This window comes from Vespula pensylvanica, chromosome 3, assembly GCF_014466175.1.
Source record: "Vespula pensylvanica isolate Volc-1 chromosome 3, ASM1446617v1, whole genome shotgun sequence".
Lineage (NCBI taxonomy): Eukaryota > Metazoa > Arthropoda > Insecta > Hymenoptera > Vespidae > Vespula > Vespula pensylvanica.
Window position 1 is genome coordinate 3,421,367 of NC_057687.1, and position 26,907 is coordinate 3,448,273.

Here is a 26,907-nt window from a genome sequence, read left to right on the forward strand (position 1 = left end):
AAGTTAAGATAGATATTAGAATCGGTATGATACTTAGTTTTCCGATACCGATCGGAATCGCATTCGCTTGTATCGCAGCTCTTGCAGTTGTCGCAAGGTCCACCATCATTGATCTTTTAATTAGCTAAATATTGTTTTTCTCTTCAATTGTAGCAGGACTGAGATGCAATAATAATGATCTCTCAGTTAAGAACTTTCAATGAAACAATATATATCTTTCAATGGTTAATAATCCTTCGCTTTTATCAATATGTGTAATAATACTTCTTACAATCAGGATTAATAGGCAAAAATCTATTGGATTTTTTGAAGTTATTTTGATCCTATTTCAGATCATTTTTTACCATTTTTTATCATATACTTTTCAAATATTTGAGACATTAAACGTTCAATGACTACGTTTTCATCGATTTACTTTTTTACTCTTCATAAGTTATCCTAACAAACCAGTAACACGCGAATGAAATAAAATCTGAAACACAAATTCGAAAAATTATGAAGTTTTGTAAATATTTTTTGTAAAAATGTTTTCTTCTAAAGCACTATTTGTCTTTATTGCGCATTTTTAAATTAACCTTGTTGAAAACATCCTTTTTTCATATTTTTGAATTTTTCGAATTTAAAAAATTCTTTATTCTTCCGGATTTAAAAAATTCAATAGATAAAATTTAATATCAAACATGTTTATTGTTAATATTGCGAAGCAAAATTGCATGAAAATGTGGAATATATCGTACAGTTTTGTACGTTCCAAATTATTTTGATTTATTTTCATTTTAACCATATCGTAAATGATTATCAATAAAATAATCTATAATAATGAAATATTTTATGAATTTTACGGGCCTTTTTTTTTTAAATGTTTGTAATATCTACACGTATTCAAATTTATTCTTTACTTTATGTAAATATAATCGCCGTAAAATATCGTCAAAATGTTATCACCGAAATATCACTTCGTTGTAAATTCTGTTGGAAACTTCCATCGTTATCGGCATCCAGTAATATATTACAAGCTAGTAATTTAAATGCAAAACATTCTTTATTTATATAAAAAATTTTCATACTTTTGTAGTTATTTTTGTAATTTTTTGTAATTGCTTAAGAAAAAATGTTTCATTATAAGTGACACTTGAACAAGTTTTTTCATTATAAGCACAATTAAGTTTGTTTAAGTTATTTCATATATTTTCTTGTTAAAGTTATTTAATGCATTTCTAACGAATTTGGAAAATAGCAAAAAAAAATTTGAACAGAAGGACATAACTTCAAGGACGTTTTTCAGACGTCCTTTATCAATGAAAACAAATATCAAAGAAATAAAATTAGATTTAGAAGGAAATATGCATAAATATCAACGAAGTTTTTGAATTATCTGATTTGAATGTTTCCGTATCAGTTAGAAAATTTTAAACCTAACTTGTGAGTACGTAGTTAGAGCTAGTAAATATCATACAATATAATTTCAGAAAGTCGATGGCTTCCTTGACTTTTTTAAGTTAACATTAAGTGACAATCGGTGTAATTTTCTATAAGTTTCTTATTTTTCTCAAAAAGAAATACTCACGAATTAAATGTCTGCGTTATAAAGTAAAAATCGGTTAGAAATTGGAAATTAGAAATTAAAACACAATTCGAATGCTTGAACAAAATTTCTTCGTTAGAGAAAAATATCACTATTTCCACTATATATCACAACAATAAATTATTTAGATAATATTCATCCGCAACAATAAATCAATTATTTTCGAAAATGATATTTTTTAGTAGAGTATTTCACATGTCCTGTTCAAGTAATTGACTGTATGAAATGAAATGATAGACTAAAGTTATTTATATAACGGTGGAAAGTATAAATGTTGAGTATATTACCTTTATATAATATAGTGATTGTAGATCGTTCTTAAAATCCTTCAAGGTCAAACAATCACAGTAGCCTTTAATACGAGTTTATTTCTTTTTCCTTTTAACCCTCTGGTTATCTACTATAATCGCTTTGCTTACCGAATTCATTATAATGTAGATCAAGGAGTACAAGTATTCATAATTACTTTTTATTTATTGTATGTATTCTTTTATTATGCTGAGTTACTTTAAATTCATTTACAAGTAGTTCCATTTATATTGAATATTCTTGGCAACTAAAGGTTTCAAGTCTAACGAATCGGTCAATTTTCCAAATTTTACTATAATTCTGTGGAAAGATGGTAAAATAAATTGTATAAAAAAAGATTTTGTGTAAACAATATCGCATTTTCTTAAATAATACAATAAAAATCTTATATGTGCGCTCTGTTGTATTTAATATATATTTAAGTATATGAATACATATATATTTATATAATATATATATATATATTTAATATATATTTAAATCATTTATTAATTTCCATATAGTCAGGTGAATATAATTTTTTTTATAATTAGCATATTCAGTTTTTTTGTTACTGTTTAAATCAATGAGCACACATAACCATATTCTATCAATAATTTCTGTTTTTTTTTCTTTATCTGTTTAATCTGAATTATAAATTATTATTAGTAGTTTTATATTACGTAAAAACAACTGTCCATACTGAAACAGTTTAACATAAATACACATTTTACTTGATAAAATGCATAATAAAGAATTAGCTTTCATCATATAATATATATCATATATTATCGATGTAATGTATCGAATATATATCGATTTAATGTATGTATTATACTAATTTAAATACGTTATTTTTATGGTTTTTTATTAAGTATGTCATAAAAGGATAAATAAAACTTTATTAATATGTCATAACTAGGATAAAATCATACGTATCGAAAAAAACGGTTTATTGTATAAATTGTATACACATTCTATACGCATATCTACAATTCTAAATATCTTTCTTTTCTATCTACTATTTATTAGTATATAAAGTAATGAAAATATTTTCTACTATATTTGTAAAGTGATAATATTTAATTGTCAAACGTTTTCTATGAAATAAGTAAACAAAGATACTCCGATGAAATGTTGAAAATCTAAATTGAGACATAATATTTACATAATCCTATATAATATTACTTATATTTATATTGAACCCAAATACCAGAAAGCGATTTGAATATTTTTAATCGTCGCAATAAATACGATATATTTCTTCTTCTATGTTATAAAAGCAAGTAAGCTTCCTATTAAAGAAGCATCCTGGTTTATAAGAACTTAAAGTTCACTTTACGATTGTTAGTTACTTTACTTCTAAAGCTCATCCTTTCCAAGCCAGTCCTTTTTTATCATATCTGCTCCTTTCTCAGCTATCATTAACGTTGGTGCGTTTGTATTTCCACTGATAATTTGCGGCATTATAGAAGCATCGACAACTCTTAGTCTCTGAATGCCATGTACTTTGAGACGAGGATCGACGACTGCTGTAGAATCACCAGTAGGGCCCATTTTAGCTGTACCAACCGGATGATAAAATGTTGCTGCTGTGTTACTTAAGTTGCAATCCCAATATTCCATAGTATCTGGTTCAGTATTACGACAATTGGGTATATCGTAGTGACGTAAGTTTATTCCATTGTTTTGGAAAATTTTGGTCTTTACTAACGACTTAACAAAATCTAGAGACTTCAGAAGAATCTTTCTGTCCGATTGATCGGCAAAATAATTCGCATAGATCTTAACTTGATCGGCAGGATCGGAACTACGTAATTTAATTTCACCCGTACTCTTTGGTTTCAACAAAGCCGGGCATATAAAGACGATGTCTGTCTCCATAATAATTTTACTCATGTTCTCGATTAGTTCGTCTAAAACGTCAAAGGCTTTCAAAAGCACTTGGAGTTTATCTACCTGCCATCTTGGTACGTGAGTAAAGAGAATCTCTATTTCGGGATATTTCGATTGTGGATCAGTTAGGTTAAGAAACGCAATTAGCTCGACACCACCGATCGTGCTCAATTCACCAGATCCTTTCATCAGATAATCATAAGCTATGTCCATTATATACGATGGTGATGGTGGTGAGTTCGTGTGATTAATGTATGCCAGTTGAATTCCTAACCATATTACGTGATCCTGAAGATTTTTTCCAACGGGTAAATCAGTCACCAGAGGTATTCCTATTTCACTTAGATGATTTGCTGGTCCAATTCCAGAAAGCATTAAAATCTGAGGAGTTGCGATAGTGCCAGCTGATAAAATTATTTCTTTTGATGCCGTCACGTCGACTTGCTCGCCATTTTTTAAGCTCACTCTAACCCCAGCAGCTTGATTATCGTTCATAAGGATCTTGTCTACCCTGGCGGACTTCATCACGTAGAGATTCTTTCTATCCTTTATCGGTGAAAGAAACGCTTTTGCTGCGTTTACTCGACGAGACATATCAATAGTTCCCAAAGCCTTCGCATACCCAATATAATCTTCTTCGTAAAACGCTTCAAGAATTGGTACACCAAGTTCGCGAGCAGCGTTTATAAAGATCTCTTGTATGTTTGTTTCGGAATAATTGTAACTTCTAATATTCATAGGACCACCCTTAGCGCAATGTTTGTCTCCCCACTTATCTATGTATTCTTGAGGACAATCGATCGATTTTTTAAAATATGGTAACACTTTCTCGTAACTCCAACCTTCGTTACCAAGATGTTCCCATTCATCGTAATCTCGATCGTTTCCACGAACGTATAACATTGCATTTATCACACTGCTACCGCCTAGAGCCTTTCCTTTACCCCATTTGCAATTTTTGTTTTTCATACTTTGACAAAATCCTTCCTGCGATTCGATATCATAACTATAATCTTCTTCGGATCCCTGAATCATCAAAATCGCTCCAGGAACGTTTGATAATACCGATGGATCTTCGCCAGCTTCGATCAGCAATACATCCCAATTGCTTATCTCTGTTAATCTGTTTGCTAAAACCGATCCAGCGGTACCACCTCCTACTATTACGAAATCAAATTCCCTTTTCGAATTTATAATCTCATTCGTACGATCTTTCGGGTATTCATTACTAACGTTCAGAGAGCATTGAGCAACGAGCAGCGTTCTTAACAGTTGCGTGAATAAAAAATTAGAAGTTCCTTGCACCGCAGATGCAGAAGTTGCAGAAAGACAAAATTCCATTTTTTTCTTCTTCTTTTTTTTTTGTTTTTAGATTTTTCGTTCCTCAACTCGATTCCACGAGCTTTAATCTAAAAAATATTGCACAGAAAGTATGAAATGTTGAAGGCAATTTTTTTTTATATATATTTTTATTATTTATTGTATTTATTTTTATCTTTTCTTCTTTCTTTTTTCTTTTTTAGAAAAGCAAGAATTCTATTGACCGTGACACACTTGTCTCGCGAACTTATCCTTCAATGTTACTTTACTTTCTCTGTCTATCCTTTGATGAAATTGATTTAGCTAATTGTAAGAATAACAATCCAAATAGTGACAATTAGAATACGTCAGTAGATAATGTCAATTAAAATAATTATTGCAAATGTAAGCCCATGAAATAAATAATAAATCACTATTACTTACCGATGTTTCCTTGATCAGCAACCGCCAACAAATGCTTGATCGTACCCAGATACTGGTTCAGGAATAAATCTTGGTGATATTCCCCACTTTGATTTAAAGATCAATTTACGATTCTTCGTTTTTCTGGTCACTTGATCTTCCCGATTCTTTATTTCTGCAATTTTTTTTTTTCATTGGAGCGTATCCTTTTACCTGTCCGACCATGTAACCACAACCTTTCCTATACTAGATTATGCATCATATCTTTGACAAACAATATCGAATTACAGGTATATAGTATTCATTTTATACGATATTCAATAATATCAATTTCATTATATCGACCAAATGTACATACATACCCAGAAACAGAAACACATACACGTACATATTGGTATATATATGTTTTTATATAGAATGTATATATATATAGTATATTCTATGTTGTCCAATACAATCGCTCTCTATTATTAGCAACAAAATGTTTCTTGAAATGTTTTCTTATTTACAAAAAATTTTCCTTTAATACCTCGACCTTATCGATACTTGCCAAAGATATATGTGTATGTGTATATACACACAAAATAACATATGTATCTCTCATTACGTCATTTTATTTTTTTTTCCTCTAACATCATTCATATTGAAGTATTGTTTACTATATATAATGTCCATATTTAAATTAATATATACAGATATGGAAAATTGTTAGAGTATAAAATAAAACTCATAGATAGGGAAAAAAAAGTAATCGTTTATTAAGAAATTTTGTGAAAAAATCACGTGTAAATTAATTATGTGATTACCACGAATTGATAATCATATTGGATGCCTTTTCAGCTACCATCATTATAGCAGCGATCGGATTAGCATTGGGTAAATATGGAAATATGGAAGGATCGGCAACACGAATGTTTGGTACACCATGTACTCGTAATTGCGGATCGACGACGGCATCAGCATCGGTTGCTGGTCCCATTTTGCAGGTACCGGCTTGATGATTTTCGGGTCCAGTCTTAGCTCGTATATAACACTCCCAATATGCGTCCGTGCCGAAGTGATATCTTGAAAACATTTTGATGTTATTGTCAGTACGTTTGTTTTAATAATTATACGAAAATTAAAAAAAAAAAAGAACTAAAAACGAACAAATAATAGACTTACTCTGTACAAAGAGGATGATGCAATGTTTCTAATTGAAGATCCCATTTCTTCATGGTCGGGGTATCTATGAGCTTAAGTACTTGTTTTACACCTTCGATCAAAACTTTCATATCTTTTTCATGGGTAAAATAATCAGGATACATTAGAGGCAGATCTAAAGGATTGGCACTACGCAATTCTAAAGTACCACGACTTTCGGGAATTACGACGGTCGGTCTAGCAACGATCTTTCTTCTATTCGGGCAAGGTCCTTTGATACCATTCGTACATTCGTTTGGCAATCCTGTTTTCGGGCAGTACGAACTGAAGCCGTCGAAGAATACTTGCAAATCAGGTATACCAGGAATAGTATAATTACTTTCAAGGAAAGCAGTGACCTGAGTTAATCCAGTGCTAGCCAGATCACCGGTTCTAGATTCAAGATATTCGTTCACCGATTGCATAGTCATAGTCTCTACCGAAGTATCTCTAATACTCATTGGTACAGCAATGGATACGTGATTGATAAAATACCGTCCTACTGGTAGATCCTTATAGGTTTTAATACCAAATTTAGTTAATTGCTCTCTCGGTCCAATACCGGAATTTAAAAGTATCTGCGGCGATCCCATGGCACCAGCCGTCAAAATAACTTCCTTGTTACATTTGATGATTCTCCTTTGACCATGTTTGTCGATCAGTTCGACACCGTATGCCTTCATATCGTAATCGTTGATCAAAACTCTCAATACTTGAGCATTAGTCAGAACTCTTAGATTATTTCTATTGTATACAGGTCTTAAATAGGCTTTAGGGGTTGATGCTCTTAATCCTTTCTCCACTGTCATTGGTGCTACCATGAAACCAGTTTGGGTATACTCCTTCAAACCGTACGTTCTGTAACCTAATTCTGCAGCTGATTCCAAAAGTACACTAACAAATTGTGGTCTATGAGAATAATGTTGAATCTTCACTGGACCATTAGGTACAGTACGAGCGTGTGAACTCAACATCGATGGATCGACTGGATCCTCTACACGTTGGAAATAGTGTTCGATTTCATCATAAGACCATCCAACGTTACCCTCGCGTGCCCATTTATTAAAGATCTCTGGATGACCACGATAATACATCATTCCGTGCATACCACCGGTACCTGACATCATTCTTCCTCTAGGTACATTACACTTTCCACCAGTATCTGAAATTTCGAATAAAAATTCAACGAATTTCGTTCGATATTAGAAGAATCGGATGATAATGATAGATTGTTCTACCTAAGCAGGCTGTTGGATGTGGTCTCGTTGGTTCCGTTTTATATTTCCAATCTAGTGACGATTGAATAGCGTTCCAAGCTAATCCTGGAATAGCCGTCATGGTTGGTTCTTCGGGACCAGCTTCGATCAGTAAAACTCTATTCCAAGCATTGTCACTTAATCTTCTGGCAATAATAGGTCCAGCTACACCTGCACCAACGACGATGAAGTCGTACCTATGTAAACATACGTTTCGTCATAAATGTCTTTGCCAAAATGTTTTATCTTCGAATTCGTTGTTCAGATCATTTATTTACCATTCGTTCGGTATATCGTCTCTACCCAATCGACGGCAAGGATCAGCTATGTCGCATCTTGACATCATTAAATTCTGAACTAAATTCATGAAAGCAGATTGGCCTCCGCAAACCGAGTCCATGTATTTTGTATCTTCGAAACTGCAGCCGCAACATCCTGTTGTGTTCGATATAATGAAGCTGTCGTAATTTATGCCCAGTTGATTAAGCTGAAAGAAACGACACCGTGTTAATGTTCCGTTGGATGTACGATCCGTTACAAATTAAATTTTTTTCTCACGAAATAAAAAGAAAAATAAAGAAAAAAGATACAACAAATCTCATTAGGAGTATTAGCTAATCAGATATGGAAAGTATGTGACATGTTATGTACTTAACATTTCCATATTCCATAGTCAGTGATAAAATAATCATTTTAATACGATTTGGAAATTTCTAATTGACTATACTATTTTTTCTAATTGACTATACTATATATTTTTCTTTGTTGCATATCGTCTCATCAATAACGTAACGTCAGAATACATTCATTTTCGTTTGGTCAGTATTGAAAAAAAAAATTTAATATTAGTAATAATCTTAATCCATATTAGAATTTTGAGGTCGTATCTTTTGATTTGACCGTCGAAATAACGGTGTGCCTTCCTACGTGACGTTTTTATCATGACGATTAATATTTATACTCACCATCGTTGGATTGATTTGCCTAGCGAATGCATACTGCACCAAAAGAAGGAGAAAATCGAGTAAACGCATTTTAAAAATCCGTATCATTGTACGTCACCCAAGATCATCTGTAAATTATCGAATTTACTTTTTATTAAACTAGTCTACGTTTTTTTTTTCTTTCTCTTTCCTTTTCTTTTCTTTCTTTTTTTCTTTTATTTTCTATCCGCTCACGTTTATCATACATTTATTCTGCACGATTAACGACGATAACCATGTTTTGATCAAATATAGATCATTTTGTTTTTCTCCAATTTTCGGGCCATTAATTGTTGAAATTAAATTAATGATCTATTACATATGGTATTATAAAACATCATTAGATTCGATAGAGGATAACGATAGATTTAGATAGATACATAATATTAAGAAGACTTTCTTACTGATAACGACTTTTGAATGTCAACGTATGCCATCGTATACCAACGATGTTTAATAACTATTCACTGTTAATTAAACACCAACGTTCTCTCCATCACGGTACTTACGATCGCGACAGATTTTCCATTCGGTTGCGCGCGTGTAATTTATCATTTCAGAGGATTTGTGAATAAAAGTGAAAATGATGGTCCATGCACTAGCGAGAAACCGTATGAACTGAAACAACGAAAACATAGAGAGAAAGAGAGAAAGAGAGAAAGAGAAAGATAGAAAGAGAGAGAAAGAAAGAGAGAGAGAGAGAGAGAGAGAGAGAGAGAGAGAGAGAGAGAGAGAGAGAGAGATCAATACCATCGAGAACGTTCTAACACTCGTTATTGTAGCACCAAAGATAGAAAGTAAACGTTATTCTCATTCCTCTTACTTTCCTTTTATTTTTTACTTAATCGGCACTCTTTATTGCTTGCGATGGAAGAGGAAATTACGAGGCATCGATTATCTTCGATTTCCCTCGATTCTTTCCTTAAATACCGTTGTAGATAATGTGTAGAGAGTTGGTAAATGTTAAATATGATATGTCGTTACATAAAGAACGGTAAATCTGTAACAGGGATCGGATAGATAGATATAGTGGTTCTGCAGAACGTCAATAGAACGGCTAGGGTAGGGTGCAGTGGCCTCACGGCCACAGACTATAAGAGAACCAAAACGATAGATGCCTTTCTATACAAATAAGCAACATGCATGAGAGAGAAGGAAAGAGAGTTAGAGAGAGAGAAAGAGAAAGAGAGAGAAAGAGAGAAAGAGAGAAAGAGAGATACGTAATACATCGGAAGTCTTTCCGATAATGCTCGTCAAGAATCGTCTAACTAAATATAATCCAACTCGCAATACGTAATCTTCTCTTGAAATTACACGAAATATAAGAAGAAAATCGTGACAGGCATTTGAACGGACATATAAGTAACTCTCGAAACTAAAACGGAAGAGCCCTGACAGAATTTTAACACACATGGACTATCGTTCGTCTTATTCGTTGTAACGGAATAAAATTTTCAATATTATAAGCTTGTGATGATAAATTATTGATATTTTATAATTTTGAATATGACTATGCTATTATTAATAATGAGTATTTACATTTTAGCGGTGACAATTTATCCATTATAATATATTTGATAGCTTCTGATAAGATACATATTAAACGATTAAAAATGATAAATATTGGATGTTAATATTGTAATAATAAAATAATCATGACGGTCAGTATTACTTTTCTTTATATTATTGTAACATAATTCATCATAGAAATTTAGTTTTTGTCAAATTATTATATTTGTTAATTTTTAACTTAAAACTGATTAGTTGATTGATACTCCAAAGGATAATTTTCATTTATATCACGAATACATGAACATATATGTTCTTTACCCATAGTTTCATTGTTTAATTGAAAATACCGTTAATAATGTTTTTTAATTGTCGCACAATTTTACTTCACACTATTATTTGTCTTATTGAAAATTATCTCTACGATTAATCTAAATTATTTCTTCGATTTATGATAATTAATTTGTAAATTCTGGGGTGGTGATCATTGACGTGTTCACAGTAGCCGTTAACGTGTTCATGTCCACGAGACAAATGTAAATTTGCTAATCGCGTGATTACGATTGTACGGAATAATCGCGAACTTAGTTCGAATTGATGTAACACGATGATTAGATAAAGAAACAAGTCACTTATCACGTACTTCCTCGGACTTGGACTAATATCATATTTGATTCGATCGAAAAGTAACACAAAAAAACAGTGAGCATGAAAATTGTATTGTACGATTTCTTCTTCTCCCTCTTATTTTTTTTCTTCTTTTCTTCTTTTTTCGTTTTTGAAATACCATAAGATCCCACGCAAGTTGGACTAGATAATCAACGACATTTAGATTGAAATACCGAATGGCGCGGGGGCGCACGCGGGCGCACGAACGAAATCGAGTTTGGTACTGAAGGCAACCTCCGATTGATCGTACTCTTACTATTGGTCCGTTAAATACGTTTTACATAAGATAAATGCGTGTACGATCGTTTCCCATTGCAACTGGTTACTACGAACACGGTGAACTCGAGTGTATGTACGTTGGTGGTAAACGCTACTGGACGAGTTTACTTCCGAGGACGAAGAAAGAAATTCGAGATTTTCATAAAAGCAAGTGCCGTTCAAAATCGATTGGATGAATATTAATTAAATTGATTAGTGGTAAGTACGGTAGCGAGAGAGAGAGAGAGAGAGAGAGAGAGAGAGAGAGAAACAGAAAGAAAGAGAAGGATAGTAAAATTGGAAGAGAAAGAGAGATTGAGAGAGAGAGAAAAAGAGAGAAAAAGAAGAAAGAAAGAAAGAGAGAGAGAGAGAGAGAGAGAGAGAGAGAGAGAGAGAGAAAGATCGTTACCTGATGAAATTCAGTGGAACGTAGCACGGCTGATGGTGAAGTATCGACTCAAGCTTGCCGGCTCGCAAACATTTTGGAAGCATTTGGAGCGTCGACGAGAACAAAGAAGAAACTAAAGGGGGAACGAACGGTGACTCGAGTCGAAAGGCGCGCGGCTACGAGTCAATGGTGGCTCCTGGACGGTCAACAGGAAGGTTGCTAATCGACTCAACGACCAAAAATATCAAGTAGACGCGAACAGAGGACGCAGACATTAAGACTCGTTCGTTTCCTCGGGGAAGATCGTTTGGCAAGAGGCAAACGTTGTTAGCCGCATATCGGTTAACCCGTCAGCCAAGCCAACCGACGAAGCTAGACGCACTAATTAAGAAGCCTCCTTCTTCTCTTCTTTCCACTCCTCGACCTCCTCTCTTTCGAGGGCCAAAGAAATCCCTCGTGTCTGACGGCGGTGAAACATCCGTGACGTGACGTCATCTCGTTTCCACTGCGTTCAGTCGAGTCTATTCGGTCCAAGAAGGATGCAACGTCGACGAAAGTCATTCCGTCGACGAAGAAAGCTGAACAACGATATAACCATGTGTGTATATATATATACATATATATATATATATATCCCTTTGCATTGCAAGATGACGATTGACTTTTCTCTATAACTCTCGAGTCATCTCTAACTTGATGTTTCATTTATTTAATAAAACAAATCAGTATTTAAAAATTGCTTTTAAACTATATATGTGTATATACGTGAAGCTATGAATTGGTCAAGAACAAACTAGGAAAATAATTATAGTGTAAAGGTGTGTGTTTGTATTCTGTTTCGTTGTCCAGCTTTCTTCGTCGACAAATGACATCCGTTAACGTTGCATCCTGCTTGAATCAAATAGACTTGTGTATACAAGGTGTCCGTTCATAGACATCAGAACAAATATCTCATAACTGATTGGTTATATTAAACAAAATTTTATTGAACAAAATTTGCACGGCTCTGAATCAACTACAAAGTGCATGTAAACATTCTTTTTTCCTTTTACTTGTAATTTTTTCGAAATATGAAGATCGATGTAGTTTTTTTCTCTTTTTTTTTTTTTTTTTTTTTTTGTTTTAAATCGATATCTTTAATATTTCTTTTTCCCATTATTTATATAACAGCGATCATTGGCAATCAAAATGATATATAATAAAAAGTTCTCACTATGCATTGTTTATGAGATAATCGACATCTTAACGATTGACTAAAACATTCATACTGTTCTGTAATCAATACTATATAAATATATTATTTACAAATCGAATAATCGTGTATTTGAGGAGTTGAAGATCAGTCGGAAAGTCAGATTATATTCGATATAATCGACTTCAAAATATTATACAGTCCGATTGTTTTTCAAGTTGTCATGTAGAAAAGCAATTATGTACTTTAATATTTAGGATGCCGATTAATTCGTAAACAATGGGTAATAAAAGTTTTTCACTTGATATGATTTTAATTACAAATGACTACTACTATAAAAATATGCATAAAAGTATTGTAAGTATCCATAAAAAATAAAAAAAAAAGAAAGAAAGAAAACGCGTTCACCTTCATATCGAAAAAAATCACTAGTATAAAAATAACATTCTTTTTACACGAACTTCGCTGTAACTGATCTGGGTTGCACAAATTTTTACTATTCTTATACTTAAATTGATCGCGAGAAATTTGCTTGGACATCTGTTAACAAACACCCTGTATATACATTTACACGTACGTGAACCGATTCTCCATGGGTAATAACAAGAAATAACGAACTATTACGATCATCCTGCCTAATGCACGAATCTTTCAACGAATCGAGAAATCCTTTTGATTACACACGTGCCAAAATTTTAATAAACCTTTTCGAGTTTGCGGAAGAAAACAAAATAAAAAAATAAGAAAAGAAAAGAAAAGAAAAGAAAAAAAAAGAAAAAAAAGCAAAAAGAGAAGACTTCTCTTTCGATTATGTAAGCCAGTATTTCGCTATACGACTCTATAACGATTCGCAACGCACAAAAATGGTGAATCACTGTTTTTCTCTCTCACTCTTCCTATTTTTTTTTTTTTTCTTTCACTTTTCGCTTTACCTATCGTAAGATATATGATTTCACTTGTATTCGAAGAAAATTAAGAGGTACGGCTCGTTGCGAGAATCAACCACCGATACGATCTGATTATTTCTATGCGCTTAATTGTTAACACGATTTCGTAGGATTATAAGATCTTACCAAGTTCTTGAAGAGTTGATCAAATCAGGTTGATTCGAGCTCCAGTGAACGAATAGAGCTTCAAATGGTTCTGTCTTTTAGTATAAAGGGAGATGAAAGGTAGTTATTGTAGTAGAAATCATGTGGCACACTTGAGTATACATACGGGAAGATGTATTGACAAAGCATCTGAGCAAACGAAAACTATCGAAATGTAGAAATATTCGATCAATTATAAGCACGTTCGAAATTAATCTTATTATTTTAATTTGCACATGTGCGTAATGCGAAAATAACTCGGTAATGTAACAAGATATATATACATATTTATTTAATTATTTCAAATAATTTTTAGAAGATATGATAAGATCTAGTTTACCGGTAAAAATAGTACATTGAATAATTCGTTGATTTTGCTTATCATGAATGACCTCGGCTCATCCAATCCTCCTTTATCATATCGGCACCTTTTTCCGCAATCATTATCGTAGGTGCGTTAGTATTTCCAGAGATTATGTTCGGCATAATAGATCCATCGATCACACGAAGACCTTGAATACCATGTACCTTTAATCGAGAATCAACTACACCCATGGGATCCTTGGCAGGTGCCATCTTGCATGTACCAATTGGATGATAGATAGTCATTGTGTAATGGCGTGCATGACATCGCCAATAATCGTCCGATAAAAATTGAAATATTGAACAAGCCGGTATTTTATTTGGATTTGCCCGAGCATTGACATTTTGCATTGTTGCCGTTTGACTTATCTTATGTATAAACTTTGCGCCTTCTATCTGTGATGGAGAAAACATTTCATAAATGTCAAATTAATATTTATCGTATATTTAAGAAAAGTCCATTGAAAAAGTTTAACTGATCGATTGAGGTATTAATTTAACAATCAATTAATATTAAATATTAATTTAATATCAAAACGATACGTTCGTTAATATTTTGTTCTAATTTTCTAAGTTTTAATAATAACTAATAACTTATGTTAATGTATTAACATTAGGAAATAGGAAAGTATGGATCTTTACCAGAACTTCAAGATCGCGAAGATCGTTGAAGTAATTGGGTACAATGATAGGGTGATCTTCAGGATTCTTCGTTCTTAATTTGATATAACCTCTGCTACGAGGTCTCAAGAGAATTGGTATAATAGAGTAAGAATCCTGATAATTGATATTTTTGAAAACTTTTTCATAAAAATCATCCCTAAGACCAAATATCTTTTTACTGAATCTTCCACCGTCCAAATTCATAGAAGCCGCTGAGAAAAATAGCTGAATATCTGGATAATCTGCAGAGACATTCGAGTATCTGCAAATGAACGGTATTTTCTATAAAAATAATCCTGAGAAGAAATGTTTGTAAAAAAAGGATTCACTTACTTGGTATTAATAAAAGCCATTGCTTCGCATTCGGCTGCCGTATATAAAGGACCACTTTTTTTCTTAGCAAACTGTTTTAGCGATTTAAGGGAAATAAGTTTTGGCAATACGTAAGTGAACTGTTTGAATTTGTATTTTTCTGGTGGATCGACCAAGTAAACGATACCTCCTATCGCTACGTGATCTTGAAGATTCGAACCAACACCCGGCGTGTCTTGGATCAATGGTATATCTAATTCCTTAAGATGATCCATTGGCCCAATCCCCGACAGCATCAGCAATTGCGGTGACTGTATGGTACCCGCAGATAAAACAACTTCGAAATTCGCACGAACGGTGTATGTTTTTTCATTATTCCGAAACATTACGCCGTAAGCTGTCTTTGAATTTTCTTTTATAAGAATTTTCTCGACAATCGAATGCGTACATATATGAAGATTTTTTCTTTTCGATGCCTTCCGAAGGAAAGCTTTCGAAGTACTGCAACGAAGACCGTCCCTGATTGTTGCATGAGAATACGTGAATCCCGTTTGATTCGATCCATTTATGTCACCTATTCTATAACCTATCTCTTTGCCAGCTGCTAACAAATAATCCGTAACAGGAGTTTGAAATTTGAAATGTTCGATGGTCATCTCTCCGTTAGTCCCATGATAAACAGGATCTAAACCTTCGATTTTGTTGCCCTCCGATTTTTTAAAATATGGCAGAACACTCTCGTAATCCCAACCAGGATTACCTTGATCTTTCCAATTATCGTAATCCTTTTTGTTGCCACGTACATAGAGCATAGCATTTATCACACTACTGCCACCTAATACCTTTTAATATAATAACATCCTTTGACAATTTATTCGAACAAAATTCTATAGATATTAGATATCAGTTTCTAAGATTTCACCTTTCCTCGCGGCCAGTTACATTGCCTATTGTTCATCCCCAGGCAATAATACGATGACGGTTCCGTCTTAAATTGCCAATCTATCGGACTGACTTGATAAGTCGGAAAAATAATGGGGATATCCGATAACATCGGCTCGATTCCACCAGCTTCCAATAAAAGCACTGTCCAATTTTCGTTTTCCGAAAGACGATTCGCAATAACTGATCCCGCTGATCCACCACCGATCACCACAAAGTCATAATTATCCGAAAGCTTTTTTGGTAACAACGTATTTATCTGATTATCGTGATCAACGATGTCCGGGCGATATAACAACACAAAGATTTTTAATATAATTAGAAAACTCTTTTCCAGCTTATAAAACAGTTCGATTTGTAAGGGAGACAATTTTCTGATTCTGATCATTCTTAACGAATGAAATTTTTCTTTATTTTAAAAATGGAATATCAACGATCGATGTTTTCTCTTCGTGATACAAGGAAAAAATGTAGTTCTCGAGAGCCACATGCCTACATAACACACATAAATTGACCTCGGTGTTCTCTTTATTCGTCGTGTCAGCAATTTTACTGTTTCGAATGAAATCAGTACTGATGTAAAACATCGATATTTATGCACTTAATATCATATATTTATTTCATATATTATTTTATATCTTTACATACTTTTTACAATTATTCATTTTACTAGAATACGTCATGGAATGACGTATTTGAAAATAATGTTATACTAATATTCTTACGAGATACAATAATATACATAAATTACAATTTATGTCAAATACATAGTCATTGTATAAAAAGTCCCTTACGTGGAAATGATGTCAAAATCTTTTGATATTCTGCAAGATGTTCAATAAATAGTAATTGAAAAAACAATAAAATTATTGATATAAAATATCACTGGTTTTTAATGTAGAATTATTTAAAAAAATCTTGATATCACTTTTCGTAGAAACTTGGTTTTCTTTTTTTGCCGTGTACGTGCCTTAGCGTCAATTCCTTTTCTTTAACCAGTGCTGCTTAATCATGTCAGAACCCTTCTCGCCGATCATTATCGTTGGAGCATTGGTATTACCGCTGACAATGTTGGGCATGATGGAAGCGTCGATAACACGAAGGCCATTTACTCCATAAACTCGAAGCTCATGATCGACCACTGCATCTGGATCCCAATAAGGTCCCATTTTGCAAGTACCAACAGGATGATAAACCGTATGAGTATAATACCTGATCATACATTCCCAATGTTGATCGGTATACTGCGGTATATCCTTGCAATTGGGAAACGGTTTTGAATAAAGTTCACTACCGAATCTTTCAAAAGCTTGAGTTTTGCTGAGTGCAATAGCGATCTTGGTGCCTTCGACAAGCGTCGCTAGATCCTCGGGTTCTTTGAAATAATTAGCATAGATCAACGGATGATCAAAGGGATTTTTGCTTCTTAGCTTGATGATACCTCTGCTCTTAGGTCTTAAAAGCATCGGTAGTACGCTCCAAACGTCCTTCTCACTGATCGGACTGAAAACTGCATCGTAAAAGCTCTTCTTCACTCCATCGATCTTTCGTAATTGTCTACCGCCATCAGAATTTATCGAACCTGACGCGAAGTGTAGCTCTATATCTGGAAAATCTTCCGTAGCATTGGCATACTTCGTATTGATGAAGGCTAATCCTTCAACACCACCTAGAACGGTCAAAGGACCATCACCTAAGAGTGCATATTGTACGACAGCTTGCACGTTGTGAAGTCTCTTTTCGACCATAGAAATTTCACTGTTCACTTGGAAAGTAAGACCACCTAAGCCAACGTGATCTTGTAAATTGTGGCCTACTTTTAGATCTTGTATCACCGGAATACCGTGCGCGGTCAAGTCTTTTCTTGGTCCTAAACCTGACAACATCAGGAGCTGAGGGGAATTGATGGATCCACCAGACACGATCACCTCTTTTTTAGTATGTATGCGAAAGACCTTGCCACCTTTGATAAATTCCACTCCGTACGTTCTCTTCGAATTGGGATCGATCAGTAGCCTGGTAACGTGTGAGTTCAATGAAACATGCAAGTTTTTACGAAGTCTCACAGAACGAAGGAAAGCCTTTGACGAGGAGCATCGACTACCACGTCTTATGGTACCCTGTGCGACCATGAAACCAGTTTGATATTCACCATTTATGTCACGATTTTCATAGCCCATCTCTTGACCAGCTTGAACGAAGGCAGCCGCCAACGGTGTGTGCCATGGTGCTTCTTGGACCGTCAGATAACCACCCTTCGAATGATACGGTGTACGAGTCAAATATGGATTTTGATTGTCTTCGGACTTCTTGAAATAATAAAGTACTTCTTTCGAATTCCAACCAGGATTACCCTGTTGCTCCCACAAGTCATAGTCTTTTTTATTCCCACGAAGATAGAGCATGTAGTTTAGAACGCTGCTACCACCGATCACTTTACCACGTGGCCAGTTGCAACGTTCATTTTCCATTGCTGAAACGATTGCAATACTTTCATTGGTATTCGATGTAGCAAGACTCGACAGATTTCTAACTCTTTCAAATGAAAACTTTCGACGCGGACTCTATACGATCACATTACGTTGTATGTTAGTAAAAGAAAAAGAAAAAAGTATCAAGACCTAATTCAGTAATACTTACCCAAGCAATAAGTACCCTGAGCTTCCGTCTTATATTGCCAATCGAGTTGAGTGAGTTGAAGATAACCAGCAAGAAGAGGTACGTCCGATATTTCTGTCTCCTGACCGCCAGCTTCTAGGAGTAGCACGTTCCAGTTGTTGATTTCGCTTAAACGATTCGCTACAACGGCACCTGACGAAGGATATACATAGTAGAAAATTGTCGACAATTTTCATTGTTCTAGATTTAGTCGTTATTTAGTCGACTATTGAATAGTCTTATTAATACGTAATGTAAAGGGAAAAAAAAGAACTGTTACGTGTGCTCCTTCGAAACATGAAATATTAATCATAATCCTACTTGGAAAAGTTTATCTGAATTTTTCTGAATATAATTAAATACTGTATACGATTTCCATCTCTTTTGATAATGTCATCGAAATATATTCATTAGTTATTCAAATTTAAGAGAAATTTGTCGTAGTCAAGGCACTTGATATCGCGATTTCATAAAATAATACGATCTTCAAGATAAAACGTACGTTTAATATCGTTCGATTGTATCGAATAGACGAGAAGTAAAAAGATCTCTCATTAATTTAATAACTATTTTGACGATAGGTAGGTACCTGCTGATCCACCACCAACTATGATGAAATCGTAAGATCTTAATAATTCTTCAGAAGGAACATCAATAGGTGGTGCCTCGTTGTCTAGAACTTCGTAATGGAAATAAAGTAGTACGGCAGTTAAAACTGAAAAAAACCACGATAATCCACTGCTTGACGTGGAAAAGCCTCCAATTATTGCATTTTCAGGTCCCATTATGATTTATTTTATAGCTTCTGTAAAGTAAAATTAACTTTATTGAATAAAACACGAAGTATTTTTCTTTTCTCTTTTCTTTTTTATAAAAAAGATACAATGGAGCGTATAATTTACAATAAACCAAAAGCATTTCCAGGACTCTCTAAAGACACGTTGTTCCTGTAGAATCAATACCGATATACTGAATATCATCGTGTCATCGTTTAAAGATTCAACTAACTCGAAACACCATGGAGTATGCCGTTGGGAATAACAATGAAGAAGGAAACTTTCGACTGTTAAGTAATTCAGTGTCAATGCAAAGTTCCGACAATTTTCTAGACGTCATATAGATGAAACGTCGACAGAGTTTTTAATATCTATTATTTTTTACTCTCACTATCAGGAGTCTATGAGTTAAGGTCATTAATTCGTGAAAAACTCGAGTTACACAAAAACAAAAAAGAAGAAAAAAAGAAAAGAAAAGAAAAACCTGTTAGAAGATATTTCCACTTGATGACATAATTCTTATATATACCATCATCGCACAGGTTATTGTTCCGAATTAGATCGCAATTCTTTGTTTTCCCTATATAATACCACAATGCGATGTCTTTGAGTGGTTTCCCCGTTCGTTTTCTCGATAGTTTTCTAGGTTTCTGTGCCGCCACTTGTACGATTCTAATTCCAAGATTATTTAAGCGTATTAATAATGGATATTCTAGATTAGTTTGCGAGGAACGAATCGAGGATTTACAAAAACAATGTTTTGTACCTTTAGAACGAGAAACTTCTTCACGATATAACGCATAAGTCTTTTTTTATGTTTCATTACACCAACGATTACTCACTTAGCACGCACTCACGCACTTTGGAGGGATATTATTTCGATGCTTAACAAAAATAATATACACTGTTATCGCACAATCAAATTACGTTGAGAAATTACCGTTAAATAACTAACCGTATTCGCGTAAAATTTTGTAATAACTTATTTTTCCACGCGAGAATTCGTATTCTCTAGGTCGAAGTAAAGAACAAAAGGATATAGATTTTAGGAATAAGAGACGATCGAACGAAGCCGAAGGGCAGCTTCGTAAGAATGACCATGACCTTACTACAGACACGACTATCAGCATGCTGGATCCATTGAGATCCTATTCCAGAGTCATACGGTTACCTTCGAAGCGAACGGGTTTCGAAGCTACGTGCCTCTCGCATAACGGTCATCGACTTCCCTCTCTGCCTTTCTCCGTCACATTTCTCTATTCTCTTTTTTTTTTTTGTTTCTTTTTCTCTCTATTTTTCCTCTCTCTTTCTCGAATTCTCTTTTGAACGATTTCCTTCTCATCCTCAAAAATAACAGAAATATTGGATCAATCCTAAATCTATATATAATATAAAGAATAATTATATGAGATGATTGTCATCCTCTTCGTCGTGTCATTATCATTATCATTATCGTTATTATATATCTTAATTTTGTCGGAAAAAAAAACAAATTTATGATACGCACAACGATAATAAGTCTATTAAGAAAACAATTACGTTTATGAACTTGTTAAAGGAGAATTATTAACGGAAGTGAATTTCCTTCTTCCTTTTTTAAAATATCCTTTTTTTTCTTCTCTTTTTTTCTTATTTTTAAAAATAGTTGTACGATATCTAGTGAAAATATATTCTTTGTTGCGATAATTGATTCAAAAGTGTTCAATCCATTTTTGCAAGAGGAATGGATTGAATGCTCGTGGAATATAGTGTAAAAGTTTCATTCGATCAAATGCGTTACGTGAGACATCTCACGCAAACGAAGGACGATCGCGAGCTAATGTTCGGGGAATCGTGTTCTTGACGTCACGAGCCAATGGTCTCATCGTGAAGAACGGTGCGGCCTCTCTACCAAACGACCTACTTTTAGTTGTGACAAGTGCAGGGAAGTGAGACGTGCTTTACGAGGCATCAGAGAATCGAGTCTCCTAGTTACAATATTGCCTCATCGGCAATTAATAATAATAATAATTATAATAATAATTATAATAATAATAATAATAATAATAACAATTTATCAATCAATAATTTAGTCTTAAGTCCAACTTCTTCTCTTTACTCGAAGAATAAAGTTACTTTTTCTTTATACCCAAAGATATTGAAAAGAAAAGATCCATTTATAGAAAAAAATAAATAATAAATGTTTACAGTTTATTTTCTATTATCCAAAATTAAGTTAAAATTAAATAAAAATAATATTAACTAAAAGAAAGAGTGAAAATAAAAGATTTTCCGTACTCTAATATTTGCAGGTTGGAAATAGATCAAACATGTCGCCTCAAGACTTGCCTATGTATTTAACTTTTATGATAGCCGATTAAATAGTTTGATCAATTAAAAGTGATGTATAGTTATTTGTATAGTTATTGCTATACGATTCTAGTACGAAATGAATGTTATAGAAGCCTAATACTTTTGTAGTATATATGCCGTTTGATTTGTATTCCAAAAAGCTCGTTACGATGTACATTCATTATTCTATGACTAGTTGAATGCAATTAAAAACTCATGAGTTTGCGGATTTCTATATAAAATAATTCATTATATTTCAGCAATTAAAAAGTTGCTTTGAAAATATTGCCAATGCGCAGCTGATTTTAGAACGAGGGAACAGTTGCCGATGATATAGACCAGCGTTTCTCAATCTTTTTGTTGTACGACTCAACATATTTATTTGCAATGCCATCGCGATCGAAATATTTACAATATAAAATTTTTAAAAACCTAATGGTTTAGGGCCACTGTATATTATTTTAAAGACACAGCTTAAAATAAGTCAGTTACTCCGTTATCATCGCAAACCCGCAAGAAACATCATACGAAAACTCTTTGGAAATTTTTTATAAAATTAATTACTTTATTCGCTTTGATGTGAGATAGGAACCGTAATTTCGTGGCCAATAGATTGAGAACCTCTGATATAGACCATGCATATTCAAACTTGTCGACGTGCACTGGTGATTTTCCAGTTGCTTCCAGCTAGTCGTAGAGTAGTGAGAGTAGCGAGTAACAGTATTTTTAGAATCAAATTAAACAACATGCCACTAGATATCGAAATGTTCATTAGTGAGATTGAGAAACGATCAGCAATATATAATACAAAATTAAAAGAATATTCTGATAAGAATTTAAAAAAAAAATTATGGATAGAATTGTGTGAGAAATTTGTTGAAAATTGGAATGATCTAACTACTTCAGATAAGGAGGAGAAGAGTAAGTTTTTTTTTTTTTTTTTTTTTTTTTTTATCATCGAGTAGGTTTAATTTCGTTCAACACGTTATGTAAGTAATAATATCTTTCATACTCTATAGAAGTCTGCGTAGGCTCGTATACGTGCCTTGAGATTACATTAAATTTTGAACATTAAATTTTCTCGTATTGCCGTGAAATGCATTTCAGTGGCAAAATGAAATAATTTGCTAAATATATTCTCTGACGTCAAGACCTCAAATTTTGCCTCTTGTTCTAATAGGAGCAATACTTTCTAAAGAATATTAATAAAGTGTGTCTTCGAAACAAATTGCATCATATTTCTAATATAATTACAAAGAATGCAGTATCTTTTTTCAATACTCTCGCAAAATTCATTATTAGGTATTAGATGTCGGTATGAAATATTTGCAAATTGTTAGTTAATATACGAAATGAGCGGACTCTTTCGTATATTATCCCTTCTGTAGTTAAAAATATTAATTTTTTGTAGTTACAATCATTGAAATTTATTTATTGATAAGTTTCTACAGGAATATAATAACGCAAGGTATATTCTAAAAGTATATATACCTCGTTCTCAAATATCAATGGTATTGACCATAAATTTGTATTATTACTATGTTAATTTTATTCACAGATAAGCAGTTACAAAAAAAGTGGAAAAATTTAAGAACATGCTTCAAAAGAGAATACGATGAACAAAAAAATGAGGCATATGGGTCAGGAGGAAAAAAGAGACATAAATATTTATATTTCGATCAATTATTATTCCTGCGTGATTTTATCGAGAGTAGAAAAATATCGAACAACTCTGAGTCTACGATCAGCAATAGAAATGACTTTGAAAATGTAATTGAAGAAACGGAAGATATAAGTCATATTTCTCCTGTTATTTCATTAAAACCTATTGCCAATGTAATTAAACGAAAGAAAATTTCTAACAATACGTTTGAAGAATCATTATTGCAAATGTTAAGAGAGAAGAATGACGAGGAAAAGGAAATAGACGAAGACAAATATTTCCTTTTGTCATTGCTTCCATCATTTAGAAAACTTAACGAGGAACAGAAATTTATTGCTCGCATAGAGATAATGAATGTTATGAGGCGTGTGCGTTTACCAGGATATCACCATACTCAAACTGATTCCAATTTAATCTCTTCTGATAGGAATATTTCTTGAATGTCTACGTCATAGTATTTTTTGTTTGTTTCTATACTAGGATAATAAGATGTTGAAGATGTAATTAGTCCAATACTGACAAATAAAAAATATAGAGAAGATCTCTCTTCCGTTTTGACGTTTAATTATCTAAATTATTATATGTATATTTTCAATAAAGAAATGTTTAATTTTCGAAAATAATATTATTCTCTACCTGTTAAAGTTAGTCAGAAAATTATTTCTTCGACGGCATAGTTAACCGTAACGTAATATTTTTATATAAGATTCTAGGGTCCAATAAAAAACTTATCAAAACTTTCAACACTCATTCGAAAATAATTAAAGAACTTTTTATATTCGCTCACTTAAGTCGTTGAACAGTTTATAAAAATTGCCCATTACAAAGTTTACGGGTTACTGTTACGCATAGACTCAAAATAATCTTTTTCCTTTTTGCTTTTCAAAATGAGAGCACGAACACATGCGATTTCTATGAAATCCATTTCGTGTTAGTGCAGTATAGAGACTATTTAATCGTTCAGTGCGTTCGTACCAGAAGAAAAGAGCAATGTTTGAACGATCAAACTATATAATCGTCCAATATAAATGTAATCAGTGCGTGAAACTTAACATCGCCATTCGAATGAAAAATATCAAGAGAAATTAGATCGGTCTCAATTTAATGATATTCCATAACGTTATTATCATGATAATGTATAAATTCTATCATTGTGATTTTTATATTCCACAGGAGGATGCTGCGGATCAATGAAGAAGAAGACAATAGTCGGCGGTTACGTTTTCACTTGGTGGTTCGTCACAGATGTCCAGCGATTGTCGCTCGAAGTAATGACATTAAATCCAGTTTGCGAGAACGTCGAGACTGCCCAAGGTGTACCACTGACCGTCACCGGAGTGGCCCAGTGCAAGATCATGAAGGCCGACGAACTTTTACATACTGCCAGCGAACAATTTCTCGGAAAGAGTGTCCACGAAATAAAATCAACTATATTATCCACTCTCGAAGGCCATTTACGTGCAATTTTAGGTAAGAATTAACTTCTGATCGTATTTATCGACATTTTCTGTGGCTTTATCTCATAATGCTAGAAATATAATAAATTCGTTGCCGCGTATCGTGAAAATGGGTCGTGTTTAGCAACGGAACGAAAGAACAAACGTCACGGGGTTATTGACCGACTGTACAAAGGATGATCAAAGAGTTTACTCGAGGGTAATCCGCTGTGATGTATCTTTGGGCTACCATCTTTTTTTATTTTTCTTTTCTTTCTTTTTCTTCGTCTTTTTCTTTTCCCTGAATCTTTCTTTTCAATCATAAAACTGACGAAAGATTTTTATTTTCAGGTACGCTCTCGGTCGAGGAGGTTTACAAAGATCGCGATCAATTTGCTGCACTCGTACGAGAAGTCGCAGCACCTGATGTCGGCCGTATGGGTATAGAGATCCTCTCATTCACGATAAAGGACGTTTACGATGACGTTCAATACTTGGCGTCACTCGGGAAAGCTCAAACTGCAGCAGTTAAACGTGATGCTGACGTTGGCGTCGCTGAAGCTAATCGTGACGCTGGAATACGCGTATGTTTCTCTTTTTTTATTTATTTATTTATTTATTTATTTTTTTTTTTTTTTTTAAGAAAGATAAAGAATATTCATCTAACTTCGTCAATATTCGTTATTCTTTTTAACAGAACTCTTTTCGAAGAAAAAGTTTTGCTTTTCAAAATATGTGCTCGCTTCTATGCATTATTCAGCGAATTGGTAAATATGCTTAAGCAATAAAGGTCGTAAAATTTGCTTGTTCGCAGGAAGCCGAGTGCGAGAAAGCGGCAATGGACATTAAGTACAACACCGACACGAAGATTGAAGATAACGCGAGGCTCTTCCAATTGCAAAAGGCTCATTTCGATCAGGAGGTCAATACTGCTGTAAGTGAAACCATATGTAATCATTTTTATAACGTATTAATACGTACCTATAAATTATGTTTCTTTTTCTTCCTTTCTTTCCCCTTTTTTTTTTTTATTATTTCTTTTTGTTGTTTTACTCTTCTGTAGAAAGCCGAAGCCCAGCTCGCTTACGAATTACAAGCCGCAAAAATAAGGCAACGAATACGAAACGAAGAAATACAGATAGAAATCGTCGAGAGGCGTAAACAGATCGAAGTAGAGGAACAGGAGGTACGTCGAAAGGAACACGAACTTCAAAGCACTGTGCGATTACCAGCTGAAGCAGAACATTATAAAATTGGAAAAGTGGCTGAAGGAAAAAGGTGAAACTCATGTCTTCACTTTTTTTTATCTGAATATAGTGCTAAAAGCATATATTATTGGATATCGTTTGCGCATTTTAAGAATGAGAGATAATATTCATACACTTATAAGAAAAAAATTAAAGTTAAATTCTTTGTAACATTTTAAGAATTTATACAGAACTGTATGGGTTAAGTCAAAAAATTGAAAAAAATTATTTTATGATTTATATTATATTACGGTTATTTATTATATTTTACATAATTTAGAAACGTAACTTAGAACAAAAAATATTAAAAATATATCATTAAGTGACATTGCATAATTTGTTACATTTTCATAGTTTAAAAGTGAGTCACATACTTCCGGGTTATTTTTTTTTTTCAAATGTCTAATTTGTATGATTATTCATTCGATTACTTACAAAAAAAAAATTAGAAAAAAAAAATATAATAGGTCTATTATTGTACATTTCGTTAATTTTCC

General features: G+C 33.3%; 4 protein-coding genes across 8 annotated transcripts in view; 1 reads left to right on the forward strand and 3 right to left on the reverse strand.

Moving 5' to 3' along the window:
- LOC122628030 (flotillin-2) overlaps positions 1 to 26,907 on the forward strand; it is a 99,890-nt gene that overhangs the window by 66,968 nt on the left and 6,015 nt on the right. Inside the window, exons 1-6 of one of the 5 annotated variants that reach the window (XM_043809835.1) lie at positions 22,865 to 22,985; positions 23,623 to 23,834; positions 24,901 to 25,197; positions 25,515 to 25,747; positions 25,978 to 26,097; positions 26,227 to 26,441. In XM_043809835.1, the coding sequence (XP_043665770.1) occupies positions 24,918 to 25,197; positions 25,515 to 25,747; positions 25,978 to 26,097; positions 26,227 to 26,441 (848 nt within the window). In that variant the 5' untranslated portion in view covers positions 22,865 to 22,985; positions 23,623 to 23,834; positions 24,901 to 24,917. Of the gene's footprint in view, positions 1 to 22,144; positions 22,986 to 23,030; positions 23,054 to 23,141; positions 23,835 to 24,900; positions 25,198 to 25,514; positions 25,748 to 25,977; positions 26,098 to 26,226; positions 26,442 to 26,907 lie in introns of those variants that run through there. The other 4 variants (XM_043809832.1, XM_043809836.1, XM_043809834.1 and 1 more) reach the window with 4 other exon arrangements.
- Positions 2,810 to 5,588, reverse strand: LOC122628018 (glucose dehydrogenase [FAD, quinone]-like). The gene is made up of 3 exons (XM_043809802.1): positions 5,513 to 5,588; positions 5,324 to 5,392; positions 2,810 to 5,178 (listed from the first exon to the last, which is right to left on the reverse strand). Exon 3 carries the CDS (start codon positions 5,108 to 5,110, stop codon positions 3,236 to 3,238), a length of 1,875 nt encoding a protein of 624 aa, XP_043665737.1. The 5' UTR covers positions 5,111 to 5,178; positions 5,324 to 5,392; positions 5,513 to 5,588; the 3' UTR covers positions 2,810 to 3,235.
- On the reverse strand, positions 6,226 to 14,128 carry LOC122628015 (glucose dehydrogenase [FAD, quinone]-like). Its single transcript, XM_043809798.1, has 6 exons — positions 14,002 to 14,128; positions 8,895 to 9,001; positions 8,208 to 8,416; positions 7,912 to 8,126; positions 6,656 to 7,835; positions 6,226 to 6,555 (listed from the first exon to the last, which is right to left on the reverse strand). The coding sequence occupies exons 2-6, from the start codon at positions 8,979 to 8,981 to the stop codon at positions 6,294 to 6,296; spliced, it is 1,953 nt and encodes a 650-aa protein (XP_043665733.1). The 5' UTR covers positions 8,982 to 9,001; positions 14,002 to 14,128; the 3' UTR covers positions 6,226 to 6,293.
- Positions 14,287 to 26,278, reverse strand: LOC122627480. The gene is made up of 9 exons (XM_043808595.1): positions 26,145 to 26,278; positions 19,547 to 19,762; positions 18,940 to 19,110; positions 17,278 to 18,772; positions 16,759 to 16,872; positions 16,280 to 16,688; positions 15,379 to 16,199; positions 15,025 to 15,307; positions 14,287 to 14,778 (listed from the first exon to the last, which is right to left on the reverse strand). Exons 2-9 carry the CDS (start codon positions 19,740 to 19,742, stop codon positions 14,401 to 14,403), a joined length of 3,867 nt encoding a protein of 1,288 aa, XP_043664530.1. The 5' UTR covers positions 19,743 to 19,762; positions 26,145 to 26,278; the 3' UTR covers positions 14,287 to 14,400.

Coding starts and splice junctions, on each gene's coding strand:
- LOC122628018 (XM_043809802.1), bottom strand. CDS start 5,110: ATGGAATTTTGTCTTTCTGCAACTTCTGCATCTGCGGTGCAAGGAACT.
- LOC122628015 (XM_043809798.1), bottom strand. CDS start 8,981: ATGATACGGATTTTTAAAATGCGTTTACTCGATTTTCTCCTTCTTTTG. Junction 8,417..8,894: donor GGCAAATCAATCCAACGATG/GTGAGTATAAAT, acceptor CGTTTCTTTCAG/CTTAATCAACTGGGCATAAA. Junction 7,836..7,911: donor ACATCCAACAGCCTGCTTAG/GTAGAACAATCT, acceptor TCGAAATTTCAG/ATACTGGTGGAAAGTGTAAT.
- LOC122627480 (XM_043808595.1), bottom strand. CDS start 19,742: ATGGGACCTGAAAATGCAATAATTGGAGGCTTTTCCACGTCAAGCAGT. Junction 19,111..19,546: donor AGTTGGTGGTGGATCAGCAG/GTACCTACCTAT, acceptor ATCCTTCGTCAG/GTGCCGTTGTAGCGAATCGT. Junction 16,873..17,277: donor TGGTTAAAGAAAAGGAATTG/ACGCTAAGGCAC, acceptor GTTTTACATCAG/TACTGATTTCATTCGAAACA.